Source organism: Sinocyclocheilus rhinocerous, unplaced genomic scaffold, assembly GCF_001515625.1.
Source record: "Sinocyclocheilus rhinocerous isolate Xijiao unplaced genomic scaffold, SAMN03320098_v1.1 scaffold241, whole genome shotgun sequence".
Classification (NCBI taxonomy): Eukaryota; Metazoa; Chordata; class Actinopteri; order Cypriniformes; family Cyprinidae; genus Sinocyclocheilus; species Sinocyclocheilus rhinocerous.
In genome coordinates this window covers 385,426-412,355 of record NW_015659312.1, presented here as the reverse complement: position 1 = coordinate 412,355, position 26,930 = coordinate 385,426, and the positions used below count along the sequence as shown (strand labels likewise).

Sequence of the window (26,930 nt, the reverse complement as noted above, 5' to 3'; positions counted from 1 at the left end):
GTTTTGGCGCTCTTTAATGCGGCAGGCGCGTTCGCTTTAGCGCCTCAGTTCAAGCGGCAAGTGAACCCATTTAATCTTTCTCTTTACTACTATAGTACATAATAAACACGAATTAACATCAAAAGGTAGGCTATTTTATAAGAGAGCCTACAGTACAACTTACTGAAATGTCTCATGTAAAAGCTCATTCAGTGTTTCAAACTGCGGAAAACGTGTAGGCTAAAGCTTGTAAACATTGCAACGTAATAATACATTCACCTCAGAATAACCATTCGGTGTCCATAAGCTCATCTGTCAGCTAGTAAATGTGCTTAAAAGGTTCTTTACAGAACCATTTTTGGTTCCACAAAGAACCATTCAGTCAAAATTCTTTAAAGAATAATTTCTTTCTCATCGTTTTATAATCTGAAGAACCTTCTTTCGCCACAAAGAACCTTTTGTGAAGCGTAAAGGTTCTTCAGATGTTAAAGGTTCTTTATGAAACCATTTAGACAAAAAAGGTTCTTCTATGGCATCGTGAAGCACCTTTATTTTTAAGAGTGTATGACAACAATTACAGGATGCATTGAGGAGGAGCCCAAACTACAAATTACACTCAGTGGCCAAGTGATGCTTATGGTCCACGATATTGGTACAGATTCTGTGTAATGAACAATTCTTTGTGACTGTATTTTTTTTTTTTTCTGGAACCCTGCCTAGTGTACACGTAAAAGCCCAAGTATAATTTGGGCCTAAGCAGATTGTATAAAAACATACGAGACTGTACAAATTCATACAAATTAGCCACCTATTTGTCAGAAAAGTAAAATAGTTATGAATTGCCATTAGAGTGTGTTGGCTGATGGCACATTCCGATGGATGTGAATTCAGCGAAGGGAACATTCTAGCATAAACTAAGGCTGGTAGTAATAAATCACACTCATAACCTGTCACCCCGTGTTTATAGTTACTCTCAGGATGATATGGGCCGTTCCTCAGCTCTCTATATCATTTTAATGATCATCTATGCGATCGAAAATGCTGCCATCCAAGAAAGTATAAATGCATTCCTGTGCCTGATGGCCCTCGGGCCTCGACGCTCTGGGCTACATTTCTAAAACCAGCACAATAAAACACTGTAAGGTGTCCACACTGTAAGAGTTAGAATATCCATAGATGGCGTTTTTAACAGTTCTGCGGGGAACTCTTACTGAACAGCAGAACCCTCGATTGAAAGTTTGTGGAAATCTGTGATGTGTACCCATTATGGCACACTGACTGTACAATGACTCACATACACATGCGGGAGCAAGCTATCTCAGGGGATGTACGACAGAACCATACAGGCAGAGAAGTGGTGAAACATCTCACCAGAGTTTAGCAGAGATGATGACCGCAGAGAGAATCAGCAGAGATGAAATTGTCACCGTCACATAAAACTGTGGGTCCACTGAAAAAAGAAATAGCACAGGAGAAGAATAAATTAGACACAGTGAGGGGACACTTTGAACAGACGTTTGAATTAAACCCATGTGAGACTTTACATTGTAATGATAGGAAGAGGATATGCTGAATTGCAATTCAAATACATATACATAATACAATGTTTACATATGGTCCCACACAATCTGGAATATTTGGTTATATCCTTAACAAGAAATAATACAATTAAAAAACATTCCTCAAACAGTAGAGCATTGTAACCCCAAGGTCATGGGTTCAATTTCCAGGCAGTGCATGAACCAATATAACATCTTGAATGCAATGCAAGTTGCTTTTGATAAAAGTGCCTGCCAAATACATAATTGTAAATTCTGTTTGCTGCCTCAATTCAAATGCAAGAACTGAACTGAAATTTCAAAACTCATTCCCAGTTCACCTTTAAATGGTGCACAACCCTATAAAAAAAAGCAATTAAAGGAAACATAAAGATGTCAAAAAAGTGTGAAGACTTTGAGCGAAAGCAACAAGGAACCATTACAGAAGAGAAGAGAAGAGCAAGAGAAAATGTGGGGGTGAAAAGGGTGGGCAGAGTGTCACAATCAGGTAAAATTGTATTGATTGGATTGATGCCTGCCTCCTGCTCAATGGGAGAGAAATCTAAGCTCTCCTCAAGTGCAGATTTTCTACTACGAGGAACCAGCATGAGCCCAGAGCCCTGTCGGCGATGCAACTCAGATAAAGAACTCATTTCACGGAGACCAACCTTGCTTGGTGTCCTGCTCTTCTGTCTCTATTTTGTCCCTCTCTCCCGTAGTTGGGCGTTGCGTTCGATTGGCGGGCATGCTCCGACGATGCGACCAGTCCTCGGGCGTAGTCACCCTCAAATTCTCCGTCTCCAGGCTGGACAGGAAGTGATGGGTTTCGTCCTCCAGGGGCTGCGTGGGACCCCAGTCCACCGCCCAGAGCTGTGTGGTGCTGGCCTGTGCCGTGACTGGCATCTGCATTTCGCCCAACTCCTCCCACTTCCTGTCATCTGTGTCACCGGTGGCAGTGCAAAAAATTACAGTGACCAGCAGGAAGCTCCAAAGGGGAATGAATCCAATGTGGGGAGAGATGGAGCTGGGGGGAAGGAGAGACAAAGCAACGAAAAGACGGAAGGAGAGATTGAAAAGGAAAAGCTAGAGATCGAAAAAACACATAACTGAGAGGTGTGTATCGAGCACAGATGGAAAAAGACTTAAAGCAGAAGCTGATGCAACCCAACGGGCTGCAGGAAACCAACTGGTCAGATTTGAGAGCACAGTGCAACCAAAACAGTCTGTTCGGCACTCTCACTTTGCCTTACCATCGCTCCATCGCTTCAGCCTGTTCACTGACTCCTTGCCGCTCCGATCATCTCTTAAATGAGAATGACATAAAGAGAAGGATGAGAAGAGAAACAGAGCTGGAAGGGGGAGGGTTCAGTCTTGACACTGACTAAAAGACCATAAACAGATGGCTGTAGTGGAGAAATACCCTGCTGGCTCTGAGACAACACAAATAAAAACACACACATATGCATACACACTCATCCAGATCAAAACGGATCACACTCATCAAACCACAAGATCCACAGAAAATCACACATGCAAACACACCTGTGGATGCTTTCCGTGCGTTAAGCCTCTTCCCGAGCCGTCAAACAAAACTCAACATCTGTATCCAGATTTAGGGCACACTGACTTCCAGGGAACACTCACAAATACACCTACACACACTTGGAAACATGCAGATTCGAACTTTCAAGACGGATATCGGCTCACATGCCTACCTCATGCCACTGAAGAAGGGAGTGGGAGAGAGACAGAGCGCCTGGAAGTGGGGAAAAGCATTGGTTGCCGTAGCGACAGAGACATGTAGAAATTGTGCGAGTGAGAAATAGAGTGCGGAAGAGGGAGGTAGAGAGAGAGAGAGAAAGAGAGAGAGCCAGGGGAGGGAGGGAGGAAAAGAGGATTGGAGGAAAGATTGAAATACTAATTATTATATTCTTAACTGGTTCAAATTAAATAGGAAGCAAGAAGAAAATAAATGAATTTTGAAGGCGAAAATAGCCAGATGGAATAAAAGAAGCAGCTTATTAATATTCTGAAGACCAGTTTAAGTAAATAAAAAGTATTCAAGAGGGACAAATGAAAAGAGGCAGCAGCAGGAGAATCGATATACATTAATGTAGTGTTGGACAGGAGCCCTACATGATGAACAACGCTACAGATATTTATAGACAGAAGTGCCAGCGATGATAAATAATCTCACAAGTACACAGACATAACATGGTAGGTTTTATTGGATCAACGTTTACACAGAAAACAGTCTGTTGTTTCTCTCCTCCTTCTGTTTCTTCCCTTCTGCCAGTCAGTCAATCTGTTCCACTTCAGTTCCTTCAGGTGATTTTTTGCACTCCATCGTCGCCCCTTGACCTTGCCTTCACTTTCTCTTCCTTTCCAGTTTGTTCTTTTTAACCCTCCTTCAATCTCCTTCCCCTCGCACTCATTTTTCATTTACCCCTCCTCTCGCTCACTGAAGAACACAACGCAGCCATGAAGAACTTGCGGGTTCCTCTGTTTCAGATGCATCCTGGGGTATGGAGTCTTCATCATCGTCCACTGGAGGGAAACAAGATATTTTCGTTAAGGCCATCAAAGTGAATTAAATGTTTTATAGCATTGCTTTTTAAATGCTGTTAACTCATTTATTCAAAAACATTGCAAAATTAAGTCCATAAAGTGCGTACATTTTTTTATTTATTTAATTAATACAGCTTTTTTTAGACTGGAATATTTTAGTAATAAAAAATATGCATTTATTAAAATATATTAAAATATTTTAAATGTTAAAATATTGTAACATTTTTTAAATACTTGTTTTTCAAACAGGTTAAAGCATCCATCTTTGACTCTCTCTCTCTTACCCTCGCTTTGTTCGTCATCTGAGTCTCTGTCGGATTCCAGAAGACAATCTTCCAATCGGCTGTCTCGTCTCACTGTGACATCGCCTCTAGAGGAAAAACAACAGAAGACCGTCAGTGCAGGGCACTTGGGTCACACTGTTTACGGGGACAGAAGGATGTTTAACTCAGCCTGAAGCAAAAAGCAAAGCTGCTCTGCTGACAACAGCGCGCTGTCAATGGGTTTGGAATGACTTCATTATACATGCTTTTGAAGTAGCAAGTACATCATTAAGAGTTAGGCAGAGGCAGATCAACTTAAAAATCTTCTTCATATCTGGCTTAAGGTGTCACATTAGCTACATTTCAATGAAAAGGTCTATTTTCAATAGTGTAGCGAAACATGAAGCACTGCTCACACAGAAGTCACTTTTAAACCAGAGAGCTTTTTGTTAGGTCAACCCAGCAAAATTTGCTTGGGGGGTTTGAGGGGGGGGGCGGTGTTTCCCCCTCGATCCGCACCAGTTACACTGCCCTAAGGACAGCCCTGACTACACCTTTAGTTGTTCAGCAGTTACGGTGACCCAACACAGCAGTGACAGCACCAAAATTGTTTTATTGTTCTGCTGTCAAAACCTGCTTAAACCAGCATAATCTTGTTTTAGTTGGTTAAATCTGATCTCCCATCTCTCCAAGATGGTGTTTAGCTGGTTTTGCTTGGCGACCAGCTTAAAAGTGGTCAAAACCACTCCAGAAACCAGCCAACAGACAAGCCTGACCAGGCTGGGAGACCAGCTAAGACCAGCAAACCAGGTTAGGCTGGTTTAAGACGTTTTTGCCCGCAGTGTGTACAATTGTAAACACAAATGTCCTTGAAATTAAACATTTATATTAATATTTACATCAAATGTTGGCATCTGCCTAATTTGGATAGGTTCCAAGTGACATATTAAGTGCCAAAATATTGAATGCAAAGTCTTTGGTTTTGGATTTTACATTGGACATTGAGTGGTGACCCAACACAGCACCAAAACTGTTTATTGCTCTGCCGAAAAACCCAATTAAACCAGTCTGGTCTTAGATGATTTAATCTGGTTTCCCGATCTGGCTAAAATAGAATTTAACATAGCTTGGCAACCAGCTGGTCTTCCAGCCTGCCAGGTGAAAAATGCCCAAAACTACTGTAAAACCATTGAACAGACCAGCCTGACAAGGCTGGAAGACCAGCTAAGACCAGAAACTAACAGCAATGTAAACAAAAAATGTCCTTGAAAATAAACATTGATAGTAATAGTGCCATGAAATGTTGACATCTGCCTAATTTGGATAGCTTCCAAGTGACAGATTAAGCTCCAAAATACAGGATGCAAAGTCTGTGACATCAACAACAAATAATGTGGGAAGCTTTTCTCTCCCCTTTAAAAACCTGAGTGTCTTTTTTGCAAATCTAAATATGCAGAATTATATGGCTAGTTGCATTTGATTACTTGCATTCAGCATTGTTTTCCCTAAAACCCACCAGCTGAGACCTGCAGCTCTAGACTCTACAGAATTGTAGTTGCAAAGAAATCAATACTTTTTCCACAAAGTGATCATCAGCTCGGCATCCAACACTCGATGTGAGCTACGGTTCGCACTGTCAGTTAAACTGTGCCCGGAGCATTCCTGCAGACTTCTCATTAATAAGCATCCCATAGATACATTATATATATTCAAGCCAGCATCTCATTACTGATGAACATATTGATATACTGACTAAATTAAACATTGAGCAGAGTGTCTTATATTAGTAACTATGTGTCAGCAAATGTCTACGAATTGATATATACAGTAATACATTATATAAAGTAGGTTGTGATGGGATAAGTAATGGGCAGAAGGGGTTATAAAGTACATCAATTAGAAGTAGTAGGTTTGGTATAAACGAAAGGACTGCTGTATCTGAAAAAACACACCTCTTTTTGAAACTTCCAGGAAGCTGCTCCCAAACAATGAGGTCACGACCCCCTGTGACCCAACGATGGTCCCCGCTTGCTGTTAGCCATGCAGCAAAACAAAGAATCCTGGGAAGATCTGAAGAGGTGAGCGAAACCAGGTATTTGCACTGGGGAAGAGAGAAAACTTAAAGAGTGTGAGAGAAAGAAAAAAAGAAAGGGGGAGTGATTATACAACTCGCAGTTTTGCACATCGAGAGGTGTTAAAATAAAATTAATGTTAAATTCACTCACGGTTAATAGTGCTCTCTCCATTAGTGATGTCAAAACAAGAGCCAATCAAAAGGCCGGGTATTTGATTGACACAATCTGTGACACCAGCAGTGCTGCTGTGATTGGTTAGTCTGGTCATCACGCCTGCAAATGATTGGGGAGAGCAAACATGCATCATTAGGGGCATCTAACATCCATCCACTGAAACGCAAATAAACCACAAACAAAAAGTAATTAAACTCACATAATCTGTCTATTTATAGACTCCGTTCCTACTCTGTCAATAGCTGCAGACTTTGCTGTGTGTTTTATTCCGTTAATACCAATGTTTTTTTGTCTGTAAGAAGCTCATTAATTCTTTGAGAGCTCCAGCTACGAGTTATTTTATGAACTGGGGTCATTATGAATCTCAGCGCTCTCGATTAGAGTGTCACATCATGTTTTGTGCTCCAACCAGTAACTCTGATTTATCTGATGTAATTGTTTACAGGTTGTTGTTGTTTTCCCCTGAGATAATGGCCTTTAGCACAAATATCCTGTGAGAAAACGGGATTAAAATGAGAAAGTGGCGGATTTTTTTACGTTTTCCTCTGCCCTGGGGTGAACAGCCCCCTCTCCTGCCTGTGTTCTCTGAGCCACTGGGACTTTAACAAAGATTATATACAGCTCTGAGCGAACAGACTCAGTCAAGATGTATTCCATTAATAAAACTTTAAATAGCCTTTAGTCAATGAACAAATGAAGGTCCAATGGGGGTTGTAAAATATTTATTGCAACAGAATCCTGCATATCCATGAGAAGTACTTTATAAAATAAGATGTTGACTAAATATTGGTGTTGATGGCAGATCATAGGATTATGTTGATTTAACATGTTTATTTGGTGTGATTAAGTTAAAAAAAAGAAACGCGGGCCTATTCATCGGCACACTTTTATGTACAGTCATGGCCAAAAGTTTTGGCAGTGACATAAATTTTGTGTTTTGCAAAGTTTGCTGCTTCAGTATTTGGAGATTATTATTGGTATACTGAAAAACAATGATAAGCATATAAGTTTTAAAGGCTTTTATTGGCAAAACAATATAATGAGTCAATATTTACAGTGTTGACCATTGTTTTTCATAACCTCTGCAATTCGCTCTAGCATGCTGGAAATCCTCTCTCCTTGAAGTTCTTGATGATCCGGTAAATGGTTCTTTCAGGTGCAATATTTCTTTGGAGGTAACCATTGCTAACAAGAACACAATGATTGGAAGCGCTTCTTCCCTCCTTTTATAGCAATCAGTCTGCTCTTACAATCTAATTAGTATGATAGTGATTAACCTGACTAGTACTTATTCACACTTTCACATGTGCTGCTGATATGATTAGTCAATTAATGTTAACTGGTATTTTGTGACAGGATCAAAAAACAGTGAAATTTATTTTTTGTGAAAAGTAAATTTTTTTGGCCAATGAAGCTTTTAGCAATTATTTAAAATGCATCTGATCACTCGACACAATGATCTAGAAACAATGTGAATGAACACCACAACAGCTTAAGCTGCAAACTTGACAAAACACACAATTTATGTCACTGCCAAAACTTTTGGCCATGACTGTAGTCTTTGAAATATATTTTTCTAGTTTTCCTAATTTGAGGGCTGCTTTTATCAAATACTGATATATGAGATTAACAGTGATTTATTTGATTGTAAATTCAAGTAAATATATTTAAATATACATAAAACTTAATTTTATATACATATATTTATTATTGTTTAATAATTAAGTTATTGTTTATTTTTTAAGATCAATAAGACTTTTTTAAAGAAATCAACACTTTTTTATTCTGTAAGGATGCATTAAATTGACCAAAAATGACAGTAAAGTGTTTGACATTGTTACAAAAAATCTATTTCAAATAAATGCTGTTATTTTGAACTAATTAATTTATTAATCAAAGAATCTTTAAAAAAAAAAAGCATATTAGAATGATTTATGAAGGATCGTGTGACACTGAAGACTGAAGATTCAGCTTTCTTGATATATTCACAGGAATTGATTGCATTTTAAAATATATTAAAATAGTAAACAGTAATTGTAAATAAATTTCACAATATTACTGTTTTTACTGTATTTGTAATAAAATAAATAATAAAAAATGAACGAATATCAAAAATATGTAGTGTGTATATATATATATATATCCTAAATTCTTTTAACTAATTAAATTAATAAATATAATCCTAATTCATATTAATATTAAACTTAGATTAGATTAGAATAGATTCAATATATTACCCGTTCTCCAATTTAGAATTCGTATGCTGGCCTTTCGACACGAGAGGAACACACGGTCACCGCGGGGGCTCAGAATCAGCCTCCCGTCATCCCCACTACACCTTGTGACTTCTGGCCCCCAGATGTGCAACCTGTGGAGGGGCTCCGGCCCTTCATCGGACACCTCCCACACACACACACATCCCTCGGCGGAGCCGCTGAACAGCAGCGGACCCTGGGACTGTGGAGAGAACGAAGGGTAAATGCCACTGTGTTTCCATGACAACTCATGCCAACTAACAGTATTAAATATGAAAAGAGAGTCACCGCTGTTTGATGCTACAGTATTCTGTTTCTTATCTCAACCTATTTATTATCTCAATTGCTACATTATTTATTTACTTCTATTCAGTATCTATTGATTTCTTTATATTATATTGCTCTGCTCAATTTTATTTCATAGTATTCATTAATCACTAAGTAAAATGAGACAGAAACTGCAGAAGAAAAATGTTTAAATGTTGGCATTTAATAGCTTGTACATCTCTGAACTTTAGACTGTGTTTAAAGATCGCCGAGGAGAAAAACTGTTCTCAAGGGATTCCTCTACAGGCAACACTTCAGCTTTGAGCGGAGGCACAACCCCTTTTTTTTTTTTGAAACGTGCTGCTTTAAAGGGCAGACTCGGAAAGTTCCAGATGCCAGCACAGTTCTGTTGCCATGGCACCCACCCACCTGTAGTGTGGTGACTGCGTCCAGGTGTGCGTTCACTGACTGACAGTTCTCCCGCGAGCTCCAGCTCCACACCTGCAGCTTCCCAGCATCTAGTGTAAGATCAATAACACTGTGCCTCAGACACACCTGATATGTCGAGACTGATGCAAGACATGGTCAACTCAACCTCACTCTCACACACATGGATAACTACCTGAACCAGTAACAATGAAGCCCTCTCCTTCAGGAATGAAGCACAGGCTTGAGACTGCATTGAATGTGTAGATGGATTTGACGCACAAACCTGCAGGAATAACAAGATCAACATGTGATGCAAATCCCAAACACACTTGAGTTTAATTCACCCTCATCGGCAGGGGATGAAAAAAGCTGTGGTATCCAAAAAAAGAGCGAGTAGTACCCTCTCCACCAGTTATATAATGACTGATTCCTGAGATTCAGAGAATGGATGTTCAGAACAACAGCACATCTACTGTACACTCTCCATCCTTTACTATTGCAATTTTAATAATATTTTAAAATGGACATTTGTAATTTGACAATACATTTCTAATGCTACACTACATTTTAAGCAGGATTTGGCAATATTCAAAATTGGCATCCTTTTGATTCATGAGTGTGAATTTCAATCACACTGCTCACACATCACAGGATGTTGAATTGGAATTTGATTCGGAATGAGAGAAGGTGAAATTTACTGAACTGCCATATAAAGGCATTCGGCACAGTCACATAAATGAAAAATGTAATTAGTTAAGTTTTGCAACAACACATAAATAATTACATCATTCATTTGGACTAAATATGCCTTTTTATTTTCTGATATGTAGAACAGATTTTTCCCCAACTGATTCATCATTATACATCAAACACCACACCAAATAGTTTCATGAATAAAATATTCACTTCAAAATTTGTATATAACAAATATATAATACACTTAGCTATAACCACACAGTTTTAGTAATGACTGTAATAACAAACATTATTATATTACAATTTCATAGTCCTGTGAATTTCTTTCTGCACTAGTCTGTGAAATGGCAGTTCTAGAGCAAAAAAGTTTGGCATGGTAAGATTTTTTTATGTTTTTGAAAGAGGTCTCTTGCTCACCGTTGCTGCATTTATTTAATCAAAAATACAGTAAAACAAAAAACATTCTAATATGCTGATTTGGTGCTCAAGAAAAATTTTGTATTATTATCAATGTTAAAAACGGCTGTGCTATGATCTATTACAGAACATCAGATGAGAATTCATTTCAATGTATAATTAAAGTCTTGACATTTTAAATAGTTTTGTATTTGCTTTCCTCATTATATTCAGATTAGTATTCAACAATTCTACCTAATAATTTAAAGTACATTTATAATTACGAAGCTGCACAACCCACAACATTTGTGTGTGTGTGTGTGTGTGAGAGAGAGAGAGAGAGACTCACCCAAACTCAAAGCCCAAATTCTCACACAACAGTCTGTGGAACCACTTAGAACAAATCTTTCCCTGTCAGACAAGTCAAATGCACGTGCTGTGGAAAACAGATCAAGAGAATGAGAGAGAGCGGGACAGAGAATGAGAAAAAAAGAGTGACTGCAGGACACAAGAAAGGGGAGAACTAAGGACAAGGGATGTGAAGAACAAATGCACTGTCAAAACAGCAAAGACAAGGAATAATGGAGAGCAAAAGGGACAGATGGGAAGGAGGGCATAAGTAGCTGGAACAAAAGAGGTGGGAGAAAAGAAAGAGAGCATAAAGGATGCGTGAACAATCACGGCTACATCTGTATCAACCGGCTGGCCCTGTCAACAGGATCAATTATTCTTTACTTTCCCGGGCTTGAGAGAGTGTGAGTCTGTGTGTGTGTGTACCCAATCTCCTGCAGTACTCTGGAGGTGGTGCACTGAGACAGGTGACTCCACCGCTGTGACCTCCCAAATTGCGTTGCTCCGTTGCCGTGGGAACATGCCACACTTTAACTGTTGTATCTCGACTTAAATTGGTAGAAACAGTAGGTGAAAAGCAGTGAAGAGAGAAACAGAGAGAGAGAGAGAGGCGTTAACAGGTACGTCAGTAATTTCACAGTCAGTTAAGAGTTATAAACGGTTTACTTTTTGTTCTCCATCATCGGTTCAGGTACCTGCCAGAAATCACAAGATTGTCGACGGCGACCGCACAGGTGATGATGTCACTATGACCCTCCAGAGTTCTGAGACGAAACTTGGCCTTTTCCCAAGTTTGTTTGCGAGATCTGAACTCAGCATCTGCGACGTATGAAGACAAACAAACAGTTTCATATAAACGGAGGTCATTTTTTTTCCTCTCCCGTGAATGCTGATAAACTAACCATCTGTTATATCATCGCATGAGACAGCCATAAGGCAGAACTTCCTGTGAAAGACACGCAGGCTTGTAATCAACATCTGTGCGAGTAACTGTAATTGTGAGTGTGATTAGTGCGCTAATTTGACCTTCTTGTTCTTCTACACTGGGGCTGACGGGGAGATGCGTTTCTCCTCTGCCATCTGTCTGGCTTCCATCGCTTCTTTCATTCTCTCGTCTCTCCTCTCGCGCAATCTTCAGCGCAGGAGGACGGGCAACATGCTGCTCTGTGACCTTCTCGCTATCATGAAAAATAAACATCAACAAGCACAAAAATATCACGGTGAATTATTCTCTATTCTCTTATTCTAAACAAACGCTGCTTGTCTTGTTATACCTTTGTTGTAACAAGTTTGTTATTAAATAACAATATGCCAGACAGAAAGCCCGGGTGTGGGAGTCCAAGAACAGACTTTTTAAAGAAATATGATGCATCAACACTGCTTAGATGCCAGAGAGCGGAGGACTAGCCATGGGCAGAGGTCTAGAGGTTAATCTCACACGCCCCGACCTCGCTCTCTTCTTCCCTACCTAGTAGCTCATTCTTACACTTGTCTTTTCATTTTATCCTCCTCCTTTCCCACAATCCCTTGAGTTTGCTGGGGGCCAGAATGCTGCAGCAGAAGCTCAGCCAATCTGGAGCGAAGCTCCACCTTCTTTGAGACCTACAAAGAGTGAAAGATGTGTGATATTCATAAAAGAGAACATGTAATTTATGGTTTAGCCGAATACATTAATTATTATATGTTTCTACTCAGTAAATCATTCCTGAGTGTTTTTTTTTATGTGTGACGTTTCTCATCTGAACTGAACGTATTTGGTCTCTATTTGAGATTCAATGTGCAGAAATTCTGCTCTGTTCTAAGTGCAGTAGGAACACAAATATTTCCCGTGAGTAAAGAAGAGCATGATAATTCTGTACCTTTATTTTTTCCTAGGAATTAAGGGAAATTTTGATCTCCAAGTTCTCAATTTGCCTTAACTTCTTTTGGAGTTTCCTCACCTCCCCCATCTGACTTCAGTGTAAACACAAACTCAGTGCCGATGTAATTCAAACTGCAAGGATTCTGCGTCTAGCCACTAAGCTCTTTGTTAGACGTGCATGCTTTCATCGATGTTTTTATATGAACTGAATCCACGGTTGATACTGTAGGCAAGATTTAACGGAAATCAACGAGAGTAAGATGTGACCTCATCTAAAGGAAACCCGTCTGAATCTCTCTAGCGACATCGCGTGGATTAAGGAGAACGCTTTTCGTTTGTTCTCTTTTATTTGCATGCTCCTAGTGTAGACATTATAAATATAAATGACATTTATTATCTCTGAGAAGCGACAGCAACACGTGTAATTAAGAGATTTAAACAAACATATTTATTTTTGTACAAAAAAAATTTTTTTTTTTAAATTGAACTTAAAATATAATAATGGTTCAGTCAGTTCTTACATTTCACAGTAGCCTATAGTACAAATAGAAATACAACAGTAACTAAAGTGTCACATGGCATACACAATTACTAAAGTACAATCAGTCATATTAAAAACAAAATACGCAAATGAAAGGAAAAAGAGGTGTATACACGTAGGCCTAAATTCAAATTAAAAAGCGGAATTTAATACATTATAGATGTCCATAGTAGGCTACTAATATCTTTACGGCAACGTAACTGAGGATTCGACATTATGAAATATAAATTCCATTTCGACACTTGCATGACACTTTTCATGGCATTTTATTAGATTTTCAAACCATTTAAAAATCCCCTTATATTTCCATGGCTATTGAAACCTTGTATATTTCCCATTCACATTTAATCGAGACAGGTGGGAAAAGCCAGGTCTGAATGAAATCACATGCCTGAAATTGCAGATGTGTAGTAGCCTACAACACAGCTGTTGTTCTTAGACATAACCGTGCAAATTAGGCTATTTGAACATTGTTGTGTAGCACATCTATGATTAAATTTGAAAACATGCAGTTGTAGTGACGTATGAGTGAATATCGAAACCTTAGAAAAATCTATATTTTTAAAATTACATCTAAATGACTAGAATATTGTAAAAAAAAAAAAAAAAGTTCTAATCTTAAAACGAAAACGAAACGAAAAATCTGGACCCTGGGGCATGTGTGCACATTTTTTCTTAACAATATGTAACGTTAATTTCGCTAACAATAAATTCAAGATCTAAATCTTTGTTTTCAAAAGATAAAAATAAGTTATTTTAGTTTAAGAGTATAATTAACGTGCTAAAACTATTTTCATGGATATACCTTACTGGACGGAAATGACGTCAGGACGCACGGCAGCATTCGCGCCGCTCGGAAGGAAGTGCTGTGTAGACAGTTCGGCCAACTCCGTGAGAAAAGGGAAAAAAAATAGAAAAAAAAACACAAGGGAAGAAAAAAACTCATTGAAATTCTTCAATCGGGTTTCTTCGGAAAGACTCCGCAAACTACCCCGGTCGGAGAATATCCCCGCCGGGCGAAGCAAAAGTCTTGAGAGCTGGTAATCAGTCTTTATTTTTCACTTTGAAGCTTGTTTTTGGCTGTTGATGTGAGCCGCTGGCGCTGCTGTCGGCCGATCGCCGACACTCATGTGCCGGAAGTCTGCGTAAAACCGCCTCGGTCCCAGCGTCGACGTTTTTTTCCCACTTGTTCTTTTTTTTCTAGCGTTTTTCGCCTTTCCTTTTTTATTTTAGCGGGCAGTAGTGTGAATGCGCGGGTCACGTCATGCTGTGGGCTGCAGGTCCGCCTTCGTTAGCGTTCAGTAGATTCGCCGCAGCCTGTCAAAAATATTCAGATATTTAGATTTGATGGATTATTTGCAAATCAATATTTGAAGATTTTATAATATAATCACAAACCATGATTTTACAGTGCATCAAGGATAAAGCAAAGCACATTCTCTTCTCTGCAACAAAATGATAAATTGCACTCAGATAGACGCTAGAGCTACTATGAACCCACCATCTGTAACAATATAACCTGAACACAGAGACTCACGAGTGATGTTGGTTCTGTGATATGAAGTGTATTACAGTCATGTATGGGGGGGTTTATATCAACTAGCTAATGCGAAATGCATGATTTATTTGTTGCGGTGTTGACCATAAATAGACAAACGATAGACACCAGCTCTTCCTGAATTACATTTTCTGGATAACTCATGTTGTCCAATTCCATATATAATTGTTATTGAAAGTGTTTATTAGTAAAATGTGGATTTACTATTGTTATTATTTTCTTTCTGAATCTTTTGTCAAATTATATCCCCCACAGGTCCTTTTTTTATTTAAACGTATAATGTATAACTCTGTCTGTCCCTATCCTTAACCTCGCACTTTAAAAGGTCAAAGGTTATAGTGTGTGCTCAATTTTTGCTTATCAAAATGTTTTCTTTCTTGTGTCAGGGGTGATGGAGGATTCCCATTTCAATTCTTCATATTTCTGGTCCCCTGTACAGGGACAGGTAAGCACACCGATGTACACATTTCAACTGTCTTCGTTTGAATTTTATGCCCTAAGTTCTTACTGACGCTGTCTGGATCTTCTTTAAAAATAAAGTTCATCCACTGATCACTCTTTCCTAATGTTGGGATCAGAAGGAAAGCGATGCAAATACTTTTTCCACTACTTGGAACTGCACAGCGTCTTGTTGTCTTCAGAGCCATCTTTATCGTTTGATTTCTGTGTAGCCCTTAGTTAGTTTTCCTCTCTCGTTATTTACACTATATGCTCAAATCGGTGGGCAGGGCTAAACAGGCAGTGATGTACAGTCATGGCCAAAAGTTGTGGCAGTGTCATAAATTTTGTGTTTTGCAAAGTTTGCTGCTTAAAGGCACAATATGTCATTTTCGCCGCTGGAGGGCACGTATTTTCTAGTGGTTTTTGGATATTTTAATAAAAAAATCTTACATATTGTGCTTTTAAGCTGTTGTGGTGTTCATTCACATTGTTTCTAGATTATTGCGTCGCGTGATCAGACGCATTTTAAGTCATTGCTAAAAGCTTCATTGGCTAAAAAAACAAACTTTTCAGAAGAACAAGGGTCAACACTGTAAATATTGACTCATTATATATTTTTGCCAATAAAAGCCTTTAAAACCTATGATATGTTTATCATTGTTTTTCAGTATACCATAGAAACATGTGGAAAAATAATCTCCAAATACTGAAGCAGCAAACTTTGCAAAACACAAAATTTATGTCACTGCCAAACCATTTGGCCATGACTGTAGAAGCAGGCATTGATCTTCTTGTTTAGCCACACTATTACTTCATAAAGTGGCACATTCCACAACCTGCCGTTTTGGCAGATTGCCTTCAATATAAGCTGTTTTTAGACTAACAAGAAAGTTTTGAGTTCTGAAACTTACAGGATGTTTTATGTCAAAAGATCTAGGGATTTTAGATTTTTAAGTTCATGACCCCTTTAAAATAGAAAACAGTTGTTTTAAATTGTAATAATATTTCACAATATTACAGTTTTTTTTATTTTAGTTTTGATCAAATAAATGCAGCCTCAGTGAACATAAGACTTCTTTAAAAAAAAAAAAACATTTTAAAAATCTTACCAACTGCAACCTTTTTTTTTAATGTATTATGTTATTTTATTTTATTTTTTTAACCCAATTTAATGTTTTTGGCTTTTAGATTGAGAATGCTGTATTTCTCAATAAGGTAAAAGAGCAGCTTTGTCAGGACAAAGCCCCCACCTACTCGCATGGCCCTGCCCACTATCCCACCACAGCAGTGGTGGCAGTTGCTGGGGGTGCCATGGATACAACGACAGCAAGGACTCTAAAACAGGAACATGCACAACTATCTCAGTCCTCACACAGTATCACAGTGTTGCCAGTACCGCCTACTGGCATCATGACGGCAGGTACCATACGTGTGTTTATTCTAAATTGCTAATGATTACAGAGTTTTCACTGGTTAGTTTATTTGCACTTTCTTTCACTTTTATAAGTCTTCCATCACTGCCTCACTCTTTCTAGCGGGTTTGGTCACTCTGGTGTCTCCAGTGTCATCTGCTCAGTCCTTTATTCCTGGACATCCATCTACCACCATGATAACAGTCCAGACTGGTAATGCACCTTATTTCACATAAACATTGACATGCATTGCACACTGTATGATTTTTGCCACAATATTGCTATTTAAATGCTAATTAGCATTTATTTCTTTACATTTTGATTGTACAATCAAAATTATGCCCAATGTGTTCACAAGAAGGAGCAGCCCATGACTTCCATCTTTTGCCCAGGCACAACCCACTCTGACATCTTTTTTTTCGCATTATTATGTCCCAATATTTACAGTAATTGTGTTTTTTTTTTTTTTTTTTACATGTCCATGTCTGTCAGTTTTTTTCCCTATCTTCTGAAGTGGCCTTGATCTGTAAGAGAGTTGCTTGATGAGTTTATTATCATCATTATTATTATATTGTGTAGTCTGACATGTAACAATCCTAGAATTAAAAATAAAACTTGCACCTGGCTTTTCAAGTGACCTTCATGGGTCCCTGTTCAAACTGAACTCACAAACATCTCTGTCTGCGTTGCTTGGCATTATTATACGCAAATTTTGAGTGTGCAGTATGCCTGAGACAGGAACAGATACACTTTATTGTCTCATCAGTCTTGGCTCACATAATTAAAGCATTTTACTCTTGCATGACTCCACCAGACAAGAAAAATGACTCTGTGCCCTGCTCACCGGTTATCATCCCGTTACCGTCGAAACGAGGCAGAAAGAAGAAAGAGACACTCCCATTGGTTGGCTCACTTACTGGGACAGATCACTTGATTTTGGGTCTTTCAGGACAGGTATGATAACCATGCATATCGAGAAATCCTTATTGACATTGACTGAAAAAGCAATTGGCACAGATACACTACTGTTTAAAAGTTAGGGATAAGATCATTTTTAAAGGGTTAGTTCACCCAAAAATTTAAATTCTGTCATTAATGTCTCACCCTCATGTCGTTCCAAACCCGTAAGACCTCCGTTCGTCTTCGGAACACAATTTAAGATATTTTTGATGCATTCTGACCCTCCCATAGACAGCAAGGGTACTACCACGATCAACATCCAGAAACGTAGCAAGGAGATCGGTAAAATAATCCATGTGACATCAGGGGTTCAACCGTAATATTACGAAGCTACGAGAATACTTTGTGCACAAAAGAAAAAAAAAAAGATTTCAACAATCAATTCAACAATTCGCCTCCTCCACGTCACCCTAGCGCCATTTTGGAGAGTATACGCTGTTTGCGAACAGGGTATTTTGTTCTGTGTCCGCCGCACCACACGGAACATGACACAGAACAACATACGCTGTTTGCTGCTCAAGAAACACTTACTATTTCTTGCTGTCTGTGGGAGGGGCAGAATACATCAAAAATATCTTAATTTGTGTTCCGAAGATGAACGGAGGTCTTACGGGTTTGGAACGACATGAGGGTGAGTCATTAATGACAGAATTTTCATTTTTGGGTGAACTAACCCTTTAATGTGCCTTTTATTCTTCCTATGGCTGCATTTAGTTGAACAGAAACAGTAGAAATTGTGAAATACTATTACCATTTAAAATTTTATATATTTTAAAATGTCATTTATTCTAGTGAATTCATCAACTTTTACCCCGTGGGTAAATCAGCAAAGCTTCAGTGTCACACGATTCTTCAGAAATCATTCTAATATGCTGATTTGGTGCTCAAGAAACATTTCTTATTATTATCAGTGTTGAAAATAGTAAAATTTTTGTGGAAGCTGATACATTTCTACATACATGAATAGAAATTTCAAAAGAACAGCATGTATTTGATATAGAAATATTTTGTAACATTATAAATGTCTTTGTCACGTTTGATCATTTTAATTTGTCCTTGCTGAATAAAAGTATTAACAAATGGTAATGTATATGCAAAGTAATTTTAAGATTTAAGTAACTGTTCTTTTGACTGATTTTCCTTTTCTTTTCAGCATCATTCTGCCAACCCTTACAGTCTGTCCCCAGAAGAAGGGCATGCTGGGAAAGAGGGTGGAAAAACATACAGGTAGGGCTTTTCTTAAGGATGTTGGCTCAGCATGCACTCAGTGTTTGTTTCTTACGATCTATTAGAACAGGCAAAGACAGAGGCAGGGATTCCTAAGCCACTTTATTTTCATACTGCACACACACACACACTCCTGGCTTCAAGGCTTTGCAAGAGCATATCTACGTGATTGTCTGCTGTGCTTCAGTAGAAAGTGTGTTATCTTTTTCAGCAGCATGTGCAGCCTCAGCTACACACATCCACACACAAACACACACACTCCTGTCGCCCTCTTTGTTACTCATTCATTGCCCATCTGCACTTGCGTTTCTGGCCTGTCCCTCTCGTCTTTCTTTTCTAGAGCCAGAGCCTACGATTTCCTTCTGGATTGTTCTCCACTGACCTCCTCGTTTCTCACCCTCCTGCTTGTGTTGTGTCTCTTTCTTGCCTGTTTGTCATGTCTCATGTTTCTCCTTTCACTATTGATGGACCAGGCTTGTAACTTTCCTTTTCTCTTTGTCCCGTTCTCATTTGTACTTTGTCTTCTCCCATGTTTTCCTCTTCTCTCATCCCTCTGTCCTCCTCTTGGGGTGTGTGTGTGTGTGTGTGTTTTTCTGTCTGTAGGTGCCGGATGTGTGGTTTGACGTTCTGCAATAAGTCAGATATGCAGCTGCACTCCAAGTCACACACGGAGGTGAAAGCTCACCAGTGTCCGCACTGCTCCAAATCCTTCGCTAACACCAGCTACCTGGCCCAGCACATCCGCATCCACAGCGGTGCCAAGCCCTACACCTGCTCCTACTGCCAGAAGGCTTTCAGACAGCTCAGTCACTTACAGCAGCACACACGGTACTCAGCACCGCACCTCAAGAGTGTGTGTGTTTGTGTGTGGGTGTCTGTGGCAAAGCAGGCGGGTGATGGAGAGTGTGTGTGATGGACCTGAGTGCAAACTTCCTCGCGATACAATACACACTGCAAAACAATCATATCATAATTCAAACTGTATCGTGCAGCGTTTATTTCACAGTAAATATCATTCCAAAGCAATGCGTTACATTATTACATTAATTATTAGTAAAATTATTTTTCACACACTCATTTGCAGACCCTTAGAGGATCCTGGTTTGTAGAAAATTATATGAATAAACATTAAAATGATTGGTAATTGGACCATTATAAGGTATTGTGGGCCGCAAGTCAGTGTGCACAAAAGTGGGAGAGAAAATATGTGACCCTGGACCACAAAACCAGTCATAAGGGTAAATTTTTCGAAATTGAGATTTATACATCATCCGAAAGCTGAATAAAAAAGCTTTCCATTGATGTGTGGTTTGTTAGGATAGAACAATATTTGGTCAAGATAAAACTATTTGAAAATCTGAGGGTGCAAAAAAATCAAAATATTGAGAAAATCGCATTTAAAGTTGTCCAAATGAAGTTCTTAGCAATGCATATTACTAACCAAAAATTAAGTTGTAATATATTTACAGTAGGAAATGTACAAAATATCTTCATGGAACATGATCTTTACTTAATATCCTAATGATTTTTGGCATAAAAGAAAAATCAATAATTTTGACCCATACAATGTATTTTTGGCTATTGCTACAAATATACCCCAGCCACTTAAGACTGGTTTTGTGGTCCAGGGTCACATATAAATATTTAAAGGGGACATCAGATGCCCATTTTCTACAAGTTGGTATGATTCTTTAGGGTCTTCATGAAATGTCTTTAACATACTTTGGTTAAAATTCCTCAGTGGTCGTGTAAAATAACACCCTTTTTATCTTGGCAAAAAGAGCTCTGTTCACAGCGACTCGTTTCAGTGCATGTCTCTTTAAATGATAATGAGCTACTGCTCACCCCACCCCTTTCTTCCGTGGGGCGTGTTGACACGAGACATGTGAATTGCTGCCTTGGACTCTGTATTTGGCTCGGAGGTGGGCTTATTTAAATAGCTTGCTATCTACATAGAAACCAGCTGCAAACTGAAACCGCTCGCTGATGACAGTACAGACTGAGACAGCGCAAAACAAACTGGCTGTGTGTCATCCTATCTCCCCTTTAACAAAATGTATTTTTAGGGCTGTTAAAGTTAACTTAAAGGTGCAGTAGGAGATCTTGGAAAATGCTAACTTTAGCCTGATAGCACTGAAAGCAAACGTCCCACCCTCCCTGCAATCGCCGTCCAAGGCCACGCCCCTGAACGCATTTACGCACACAGACCAGAACACCAGAGACAACATTACAATAGGCTACATCAGCGGTTCCCAATTCCACTCCTCGCGCCCTCCTGCTCTGAACATTTCATATGTATCTCTTATCACGTGCAACGTTTGTTCTATTCGACCGTGAGTGCCCTGGGAAGTGTACATCACCGGGTATTCCACCATGATTCCAGTTTGAAGCGAGCGTATATGTTCCATACAAAGGGCATTAAAGTGTGCGAGACGTGAATTTAAATGGTATTTATTTACAGAGGTATATTATGTCACACTTCACACTTCTCTAGTAAGTTTCATCTGTGTGTGAAGACGCTGCGCAAATCCGTGAATGAATGTTCCGAAGTGAAGTAAACTTCAATGGATTTCCCCTGCTTCCCTTGCGTGAGGACTGGAATTGGGAACCACTGGGCTACATCATGTGCCATTCACTGGTGAGAAAACTTTATAGTACAGTTAGTAAAAGTACTACATTGTACATACACTGTACTACATACAGTAACCATGAAGGAAGATCGGCTTGGTGAGGTTTGTCTGCCATTCTCGCTCTGTCTGCACAGCGTGCGTGAACGCGCTGAAGACGTATCCTGTCTGCGCGAACAGGGTGCGCCGAGGTATGCAAATACATATGTTGACAGGCAGGTAGGAAAGCCAATTAAAACGCTCGGACCGAGCGTTTTGATTGGACGAACATTTCTTGGTCCTACGCCTTCCACAGAATATATAAATACAGATAAATACATTTAGACCACTTAACTTAATGATTGCTATCCAGATGTGAAGAGACTTTCAACCAGCATAACAAAAAATGTTTCTGAAGACAATCACCTATTGCACCTTTAAAATATTACTACATGTGTTTAACACATTAATAATAATAATAATAGTAATTTAAAACATTGATTTAGAATATGTAACGTGAGAAGTGCTTGACAAATCTAACTTGAAAATGTTTCTTTGCAGCATTTTCATATAGGCCTAATGCTAGTGTCAGGGAGATTTTTTTAAAAATTTCCCATTTCCAAAGCGGTAGCTGACAGTATTTTCAGCCCACTTACTTTATGAATAACTGACAAAAAGCCTGCGTGGTTAAAGTGCTTCTTGTGACCTCTGCATATGCTTTCCGTTGTGCTCCATCTAGCAGTTTTTGAACGCAAACACGTGTTCTGGGTGTCTGCCCTCTGAGACATTCTGCGGTCACGTTGGAAAGGTTGATAAACAGGGTCTCATCCTCTACTGCTTGTTGCTATAGCAACATACTCTGATGATAGTTTGCTTATATTTAACTTAATGTGTAATGGACTGTGTAATTATATACCACAGTCTTTATAATGGTGAAGCTGATGTCACCATGTGTAGTGGCAGGGCTGTACGTTAACTTTTTTTCATTTATTCATCGCACAGACCAGTTTTTTCGTAGCACGTGCGACATATATGTCGCACTGTACAGCCCTGAGTGGGCAGATTATATATTAAATATGTCTCACTGATGTACTGGAGGAAATTTTTTTCGAAGAAACTAAAGCTTGTCAGGAAAAGTTCTTAGGTTTCAAAGAATGAAATAAAAATTTTTTTTCTTCTATATTTCCCTTTCTGTGCTTTCTCTATTTGTTTAATTTATTTCTCCTCTGTCACACTTTTTATTACTGCAGACTACTTAAACTTTTTTACACCCCACCGTGGAGTTTTACACACACACACACACACACACACACCCAACTGAAGGATTGAACTGAGATTGCAGCTGTCAGTGAAAGCCCAGTTCTCTTTGACTCTACATTATCGTCCCATAACTGTAGTGGTTTTATGAGGTTCGGCCCCACTCTGAAATAGAGGTCACATAAAGGTTTCGTCCATTCCTGATCACACTTGTACGTGGGATTGGGCTCTGCTGCCCACAGAGTTCCTGTGAGGATTTAGTGCAAATGTTTTTTTTTTGAGAAATGGATCTGCCCTTTTTGTGACCTCATTCAAACTCCTACCACACCACTTCCAAATATCTTTGAAATACATTGCAAACTTTTGATAATTGTTGACGGCACTGATAGGGACCACCTAAGAAAGGTCAGCAGAGTGAGTGTAGAAATGAAGAATATTGTCATGTCAAATATTTGTGTAGCGTGTGTAAATTATTGAATGAGCCCCATGTTGGTCTTTCCTTCTTTGCAGAAACCACACAGAAACCAAACCTCATAAGTGTCCTCATTGCTCGAAATCATTTGCCAACACAAGCTACCTTGCTCAGCATGTACGAATACACACAGGAGTTAAACCTTACACCTGTAACTACTGCCAGAAGACCTTCAGACAACTCAGTCACTTACAGCAACACCAGAGGTACCACACAGAACGTGTTTTCTTTTCATTTGTGTTTTTTCATTCATGTTTTCTTTTCATTTGTGTTTGTTACACCTGCATTATTATTCATACAGACAAAGTTTAGTTTCCATTATTTTCTTACTTTGACTTTAACATTTTGTGCCTGTTCAGGATCCACACAGGCATCAGGCCATACAAATGTGCACATCCTGGTTGTGAGAAGTCTTTCACTCAGCTCTCTAACCTACAGGTGATGTAGTCTGTTTCTTTAAGTCAATTTTTTAAGTGTTACTTTTATTTAGAATATCAATTCACTGTTTTCTTTAAGGAATAATGAATCCTTCATGTCTTTCAAAACCTGTATGCTATATAAAAGGTGACTGAGTAAAGGATGTGCGCTGTTCAGTATTAAATTTAGAATGCCTTTTATATTCCAATTCAGTTCTTGAATTAGAATTTAATTTTAACTTTAAGGCGCAGAATTGCAATTTCAATTTGTGTACAAGAAAGTAGAATTAAGATGAATGAATTGAAATGTAAAGAAATCCATATAACAATTTTTCACCTGAAAAAGCCAAGTTCTTTGGACAATTTTTTAAACTTTGAATGTTGGCTTGAATAAGTCTTGTTTGAAAGTTTTGGGGGAAAAGCATAAAAGACGTCTTTCAGAAACATTTAAACATCTTGCTGACCCCAAACTTTTAAACAGTAGTATATATAGATGGATAGATAGATAGATCTTTGTCATTCCGATTCAGATTCCAGTTTTACTTCCTGCGGGATGTGGCCAGTTCAGTTTATATTAGGGGTGTGCGTGTGCGATATCATGATTTTTTATCGTGGACGATTAAAATGTCTCCACAATCTGCTTTTGAAGAAATATCGTAATATCGCGCTACAGCGCACATTATATCAGCTGCAGTTCTGGTGCCTCCATCTCAATATACTGTACAGTGCGACATACATTCACATCAAGTGTTAAATCAGTGGTAGAGTTACACTCACGGGACACTGCACTTCGCAATCACAAAAGTACATGATTTGCATGTGCTTTAAAGCGTTGCCGGTTAAACATTTCATTCACGTGCTGTTCTGACATGCACTTTTTCTGAGAAACTGTTTGGTTACACACATTCTTCAAAATAACTTTTATGTTCAACAGAAGAAACTAATTCAGGTTTAAAACAACCTGAGGGTGAGTAATTGATAACAGAATTTTCATTTTTGTGTGAACTATCACTTTAATGTTAATAAAACAACAAAACACAAAGAGAAAAATGTTTTATTTTTATATTTGTTCATTCAGTTTCTTGAAAATTAAAGCACTGTTTGTTTTATTATGTGTATTTGTAATTTGTATCTTTGTTCTTATTTTATAATAACAAAGATTTTTATCTTCGCCCACTTTGGCCTAAATGTCTGCCATTCTTTTTTATTTTATATTTTGTCACCTTGTAAGGCTTTGTTTTTAAAATAGGGAAATTAGTTTGGCTGTACTGCTCAGAAAACTTGCAAAATAGTAAAACCAAAATGACAAAGAATTGCGATAAAATCGTGAATTGTGATTTTCCTGAAAAAAAACGTGATGTGATATTTTTTGCCATATCGTCTACCCATAATTTATATTCACAATCATGAATTGAAAGGGAGCCAATTCTTCAATTTTTGAATTTGAAAGAACCCTGCTCCAGCAGTCAAGCAACATTTTCATAGTGAATAGTGACATACATTTTTGCCTGTTCCTCACACTAAACTATTGTACACCTTCAAAACACTTTAAACAAGCACCCAAGTCATATGGGTTGTTTTATGTTGCTTTATGGTGCTGTTTGGAGCTTGACAACCCTTGCTTCCCTTCCACTTTCATTGTTTGGAAGCAAGCAGCTCTGATTTTGACAGATTTGGAACAACATGGTGTGAGTAAATAATGCTTTTTTGGGGGGAGGGAGGGTGAAGTGTCACTTTATTATTTCTCTCAATCTTTTACAGTCTCATCGGCGTCAGCACAACAAGGACAAACCGTATAAGTGTCACCACTGTAACCAGGGTTATGTAGACGCAGCCAGCCTGGAGGTTCATCTGTCCACTCACACAGTCAAGCACGACAAGCTGTACTCCTGTGGTTTATGCAACCGCACATATACCTCGGTACAAACATCTCACACCATAAATCAGCAGCATTCCCAATTCTTTTTCAAATTGATCCTAATATGTATCTCTCTCTCTGTCTGTAGGAAACATATCTGATGAAGCACATGCGAAAACACGCTCCTGGTATGCTTCCGTCTCCACCCGGATCAAACCAGCAAAGTCACAGCCCCAGTCACGCAGGAGGAAGCGGCTCGGATAGAGACGCGCAAAGCCAAGCTGAGAGAAGTAATGTCTTCATCCAGCCGGTTGGTATGCCGTGCATATTCGACTTGAACCAATACAAACCAGTACCTTCTGCAGATGTGCAGTATAAAACTGTCAGTGTATCTGACATCTCCCCTCACAAAGACCTCTGCATCACTGTGGAGGCTTCTGCCATACAGGTGGAACACCTAAACTCATGAGGAATCCCATGGAGCGAGGGATGAAACTTTGGAGGTTAGAAAAAACTTTTGCAATTGACGAGATCCACATAGAGCTGTGGATATAGAATGACTTTTCTTACTTGATACCTTTTTATTTGTATGAAGGAGCAAGTGGATTTAAATGGACAGAAGTGAAGAAAACATACTTTTGTACTTTTTTTTTCCCCCTTTCCATTTTTTTAACATGTATTGCTGTAATTCTGATCTTCCTCCCAAAACCTTCCTTGAAGACTTGCTGTTTCAGTGGGTACCCAGCTCATATATCAAGTCTTTTCGTGAAATTTCTGGTTTATCTTGTTTGTATGATTGTCTGCGTCTGTAGTTGTTTGTACGATCACTGACTGCACTGTCAACATTCTTATTGTTACTGTCAGTAAGAACGGAAATATTGTATCTTGCACAGTGTGTATGGGAATTGTTGGTCTGTTTTGTTTTGTTTTTTTAAAGGGAAATTTGTTTGCAGTCACATATGTAAAACAAAAGCACATTTGGTTATCGGATGTATTGTGTGTGAATGAGTAAAGGACAACCGTAAATAGGACAAAAAGATGTGTGTGTTAACTAATGTCGGTGGCAAATATCTTATTAGATGGTGTTTTTATTGGAAAAATTATCCTGTTTAGTATTTCCATTTGCAGTTGACATGTAATATTCCATTATTACATTAAAAGAATATATAATATTCTATTGTAAGTACTGTTATACTATCCAAATAACTGTTAACATGCAACAGCCTCTAAGCATTAACAAAATCAGATTAGTGTGCATTAACCATTTAAAACAAGATATTAAAAAAAAACATCTGAAATTATTGCTTCTTACATGCCTCCTTGTGATAAT

At 38.6% G+C, this 26,930-nt stretch overlaps 3 protein-coding genes across 8 annotated transcripts in view; 1 reads left to right on the top strand and 2 right to left on the bottom strand.

Annotated features, from left to right (window-relative positions):
• The window catches only part of LOC107723412 (uncharacterized), a 15,710-nt gene extending 12,296 nt beyond the window's left edge, over positions 1–3,414 (bottom strand). For 2 of the 4 annotated variants that reach the window (XM_016532003.1, XM_016532006.1), the window contains exons 1-4: positions 3,060–3,414; positions 2,768–2,820; positions 2,186–2,541; positions 1,351–1,429 (exon numbers count right to left, since the gene is read on the bottom strand). In XM_016532003.1, the coding sequence (XP_016387489.1) occupies positions 1,351–1,429; positions 2,186–2,541; positions 2,768–2,778 (446 nt within the window). In that variant the 5' untranslated portion in view covers positions 2,779–2,820; positions 3,060–3,414. The remainder of the gene's footprint in view (positions 1–1,350; positions 1,430–2,185; positions 2,542–2,767; positions 2,821–3,059) is intronic. The other 2 variants (XM_016532004.1, XM_016532005.1) reach the window with 2 other exon arrangements.
• A 325-nt stretch (positions 3,415–3,739) lies between these two features.
• LOC107723465 (F-box/WD repeat-containing protein 7-like) lies at positions 3,740–19,839 on the bottom strand. The gene is made up of 14 exons (XM_016532101.1): positions 19,836–19,839; positions 12,851–12,862; positions 12,478–12,593; positions 12,018–12,169; positions 11,687–11,810; positions 11,418–11,539; positions 10,990–11,076; positions 9,742–9,831; positions 9,549–9,637; positions 8,835–9,054; positions 6,574–6,696; positions 6,301–6,466; positions 4,370–4,455; positions 3,740–4,064 (listed from the first exon to the last, which is right to left on the bottom strand). Exons 3-14 carry the CDS (start codon positions 12,489–12,491, stop codon positions 3,976–3,978), a joined length of 1,362 nt encoding a protein of 453 aa, XP_016387587.1. The 5' UTR covers positions 12,492–12,593; positions 12,851–12,862; positions 19,836–19,839; the 3' UTR covers positions 3,740–3,975.
• Positions 14,203–26,878, top strand: LOC107723464 (zinc finger protein 384). 3 transcript variants are annotated; one of them, XM_016532099.1, is made up of 11 exons: positions 14,203–14,433; positions 15,338–15,396; positions 16,608–16,812; positions 16,928–17,017; positions 17,619–17,758; positions 18,918–18,991; positions 19,595–19,819; positions 23,365–23,532; positions 23,686–23,764; positions 25,504–25,662; positions 25,749–26,878. In XM_016532099.1, the coding sequence occupies exons 2-11, from the start codon at positions 15,343–15,345 to the stop codon at positions 26,067–26,069; spliced, it is 1,515 nt and encodes a 504-aa protein (XP_016387585.1). In that variant the 5' UTR covers positions 14,203–14,433; positions 15,338–15,342; the 3' UTR covers positions 26,070–26,878. The 3 variants fall into 3 exon arrangements, with proteins under 3 accessions (XP_016387585.1, XP_016387584.1, XP_016387586.1); XM_016532098.1 differs by having other exon boundaries at positions 16,581–16,812; XM_016532100.1 differs by lacking the exon at positions 19,595–19,819 and having other exon boundaries at positions 16,581–16,812.
• The last annotated feature ends 52 nt before the right edge of the window (positions 26,879–26,930 follow it).

What these genes read in the sequence shown, in the direction of transcription:
- LOC107723464 (XM_016532098.1), top strand. Translation starts at nt 15,343, where the DNA reads ATGGAGGATTCCCATTTCAATTCTTCATATTTCTGGTCCCCTGTACAG. An exon ending in GGTCCCCTGTACAGGGACAG is followed by an intron (nt 15,397 to 16,580) that starts GTAAGCACACCG and finishes TTTGGCTTTTAG; the next exon opens with ATTGAGAATGCTGTATTTCT. An exon ending in CTCAGCTCTCTAACCTACAG is followed by an intron (nt 23,765 to 25,503) that starts GTGATGTAGTCT and finishes AATCTTTTACAG; the next exon opens with TCTCATCGGCGTCAGCACAA.
- LOC107723465 (XM_016532101.1), bottom strand. An exon ending in AGAGTACTGCAGGAGATTGG is followed by an intron (nt 11,077 to 11,417) that starts GTACACACACAC and finishes TGTTTTCCACAG; the next exon opens with CACGTGCATTTGACTTGTCT. An exon ending in CTTCATTGTTACTGGTTCAG is followed by an intron (nt 9,638 to 9,741) that starts GTAGTTATCCAT and finishes ATCTTACACTAG; the next exon opens with ATGCTGGGAAGCTGCAGGTG.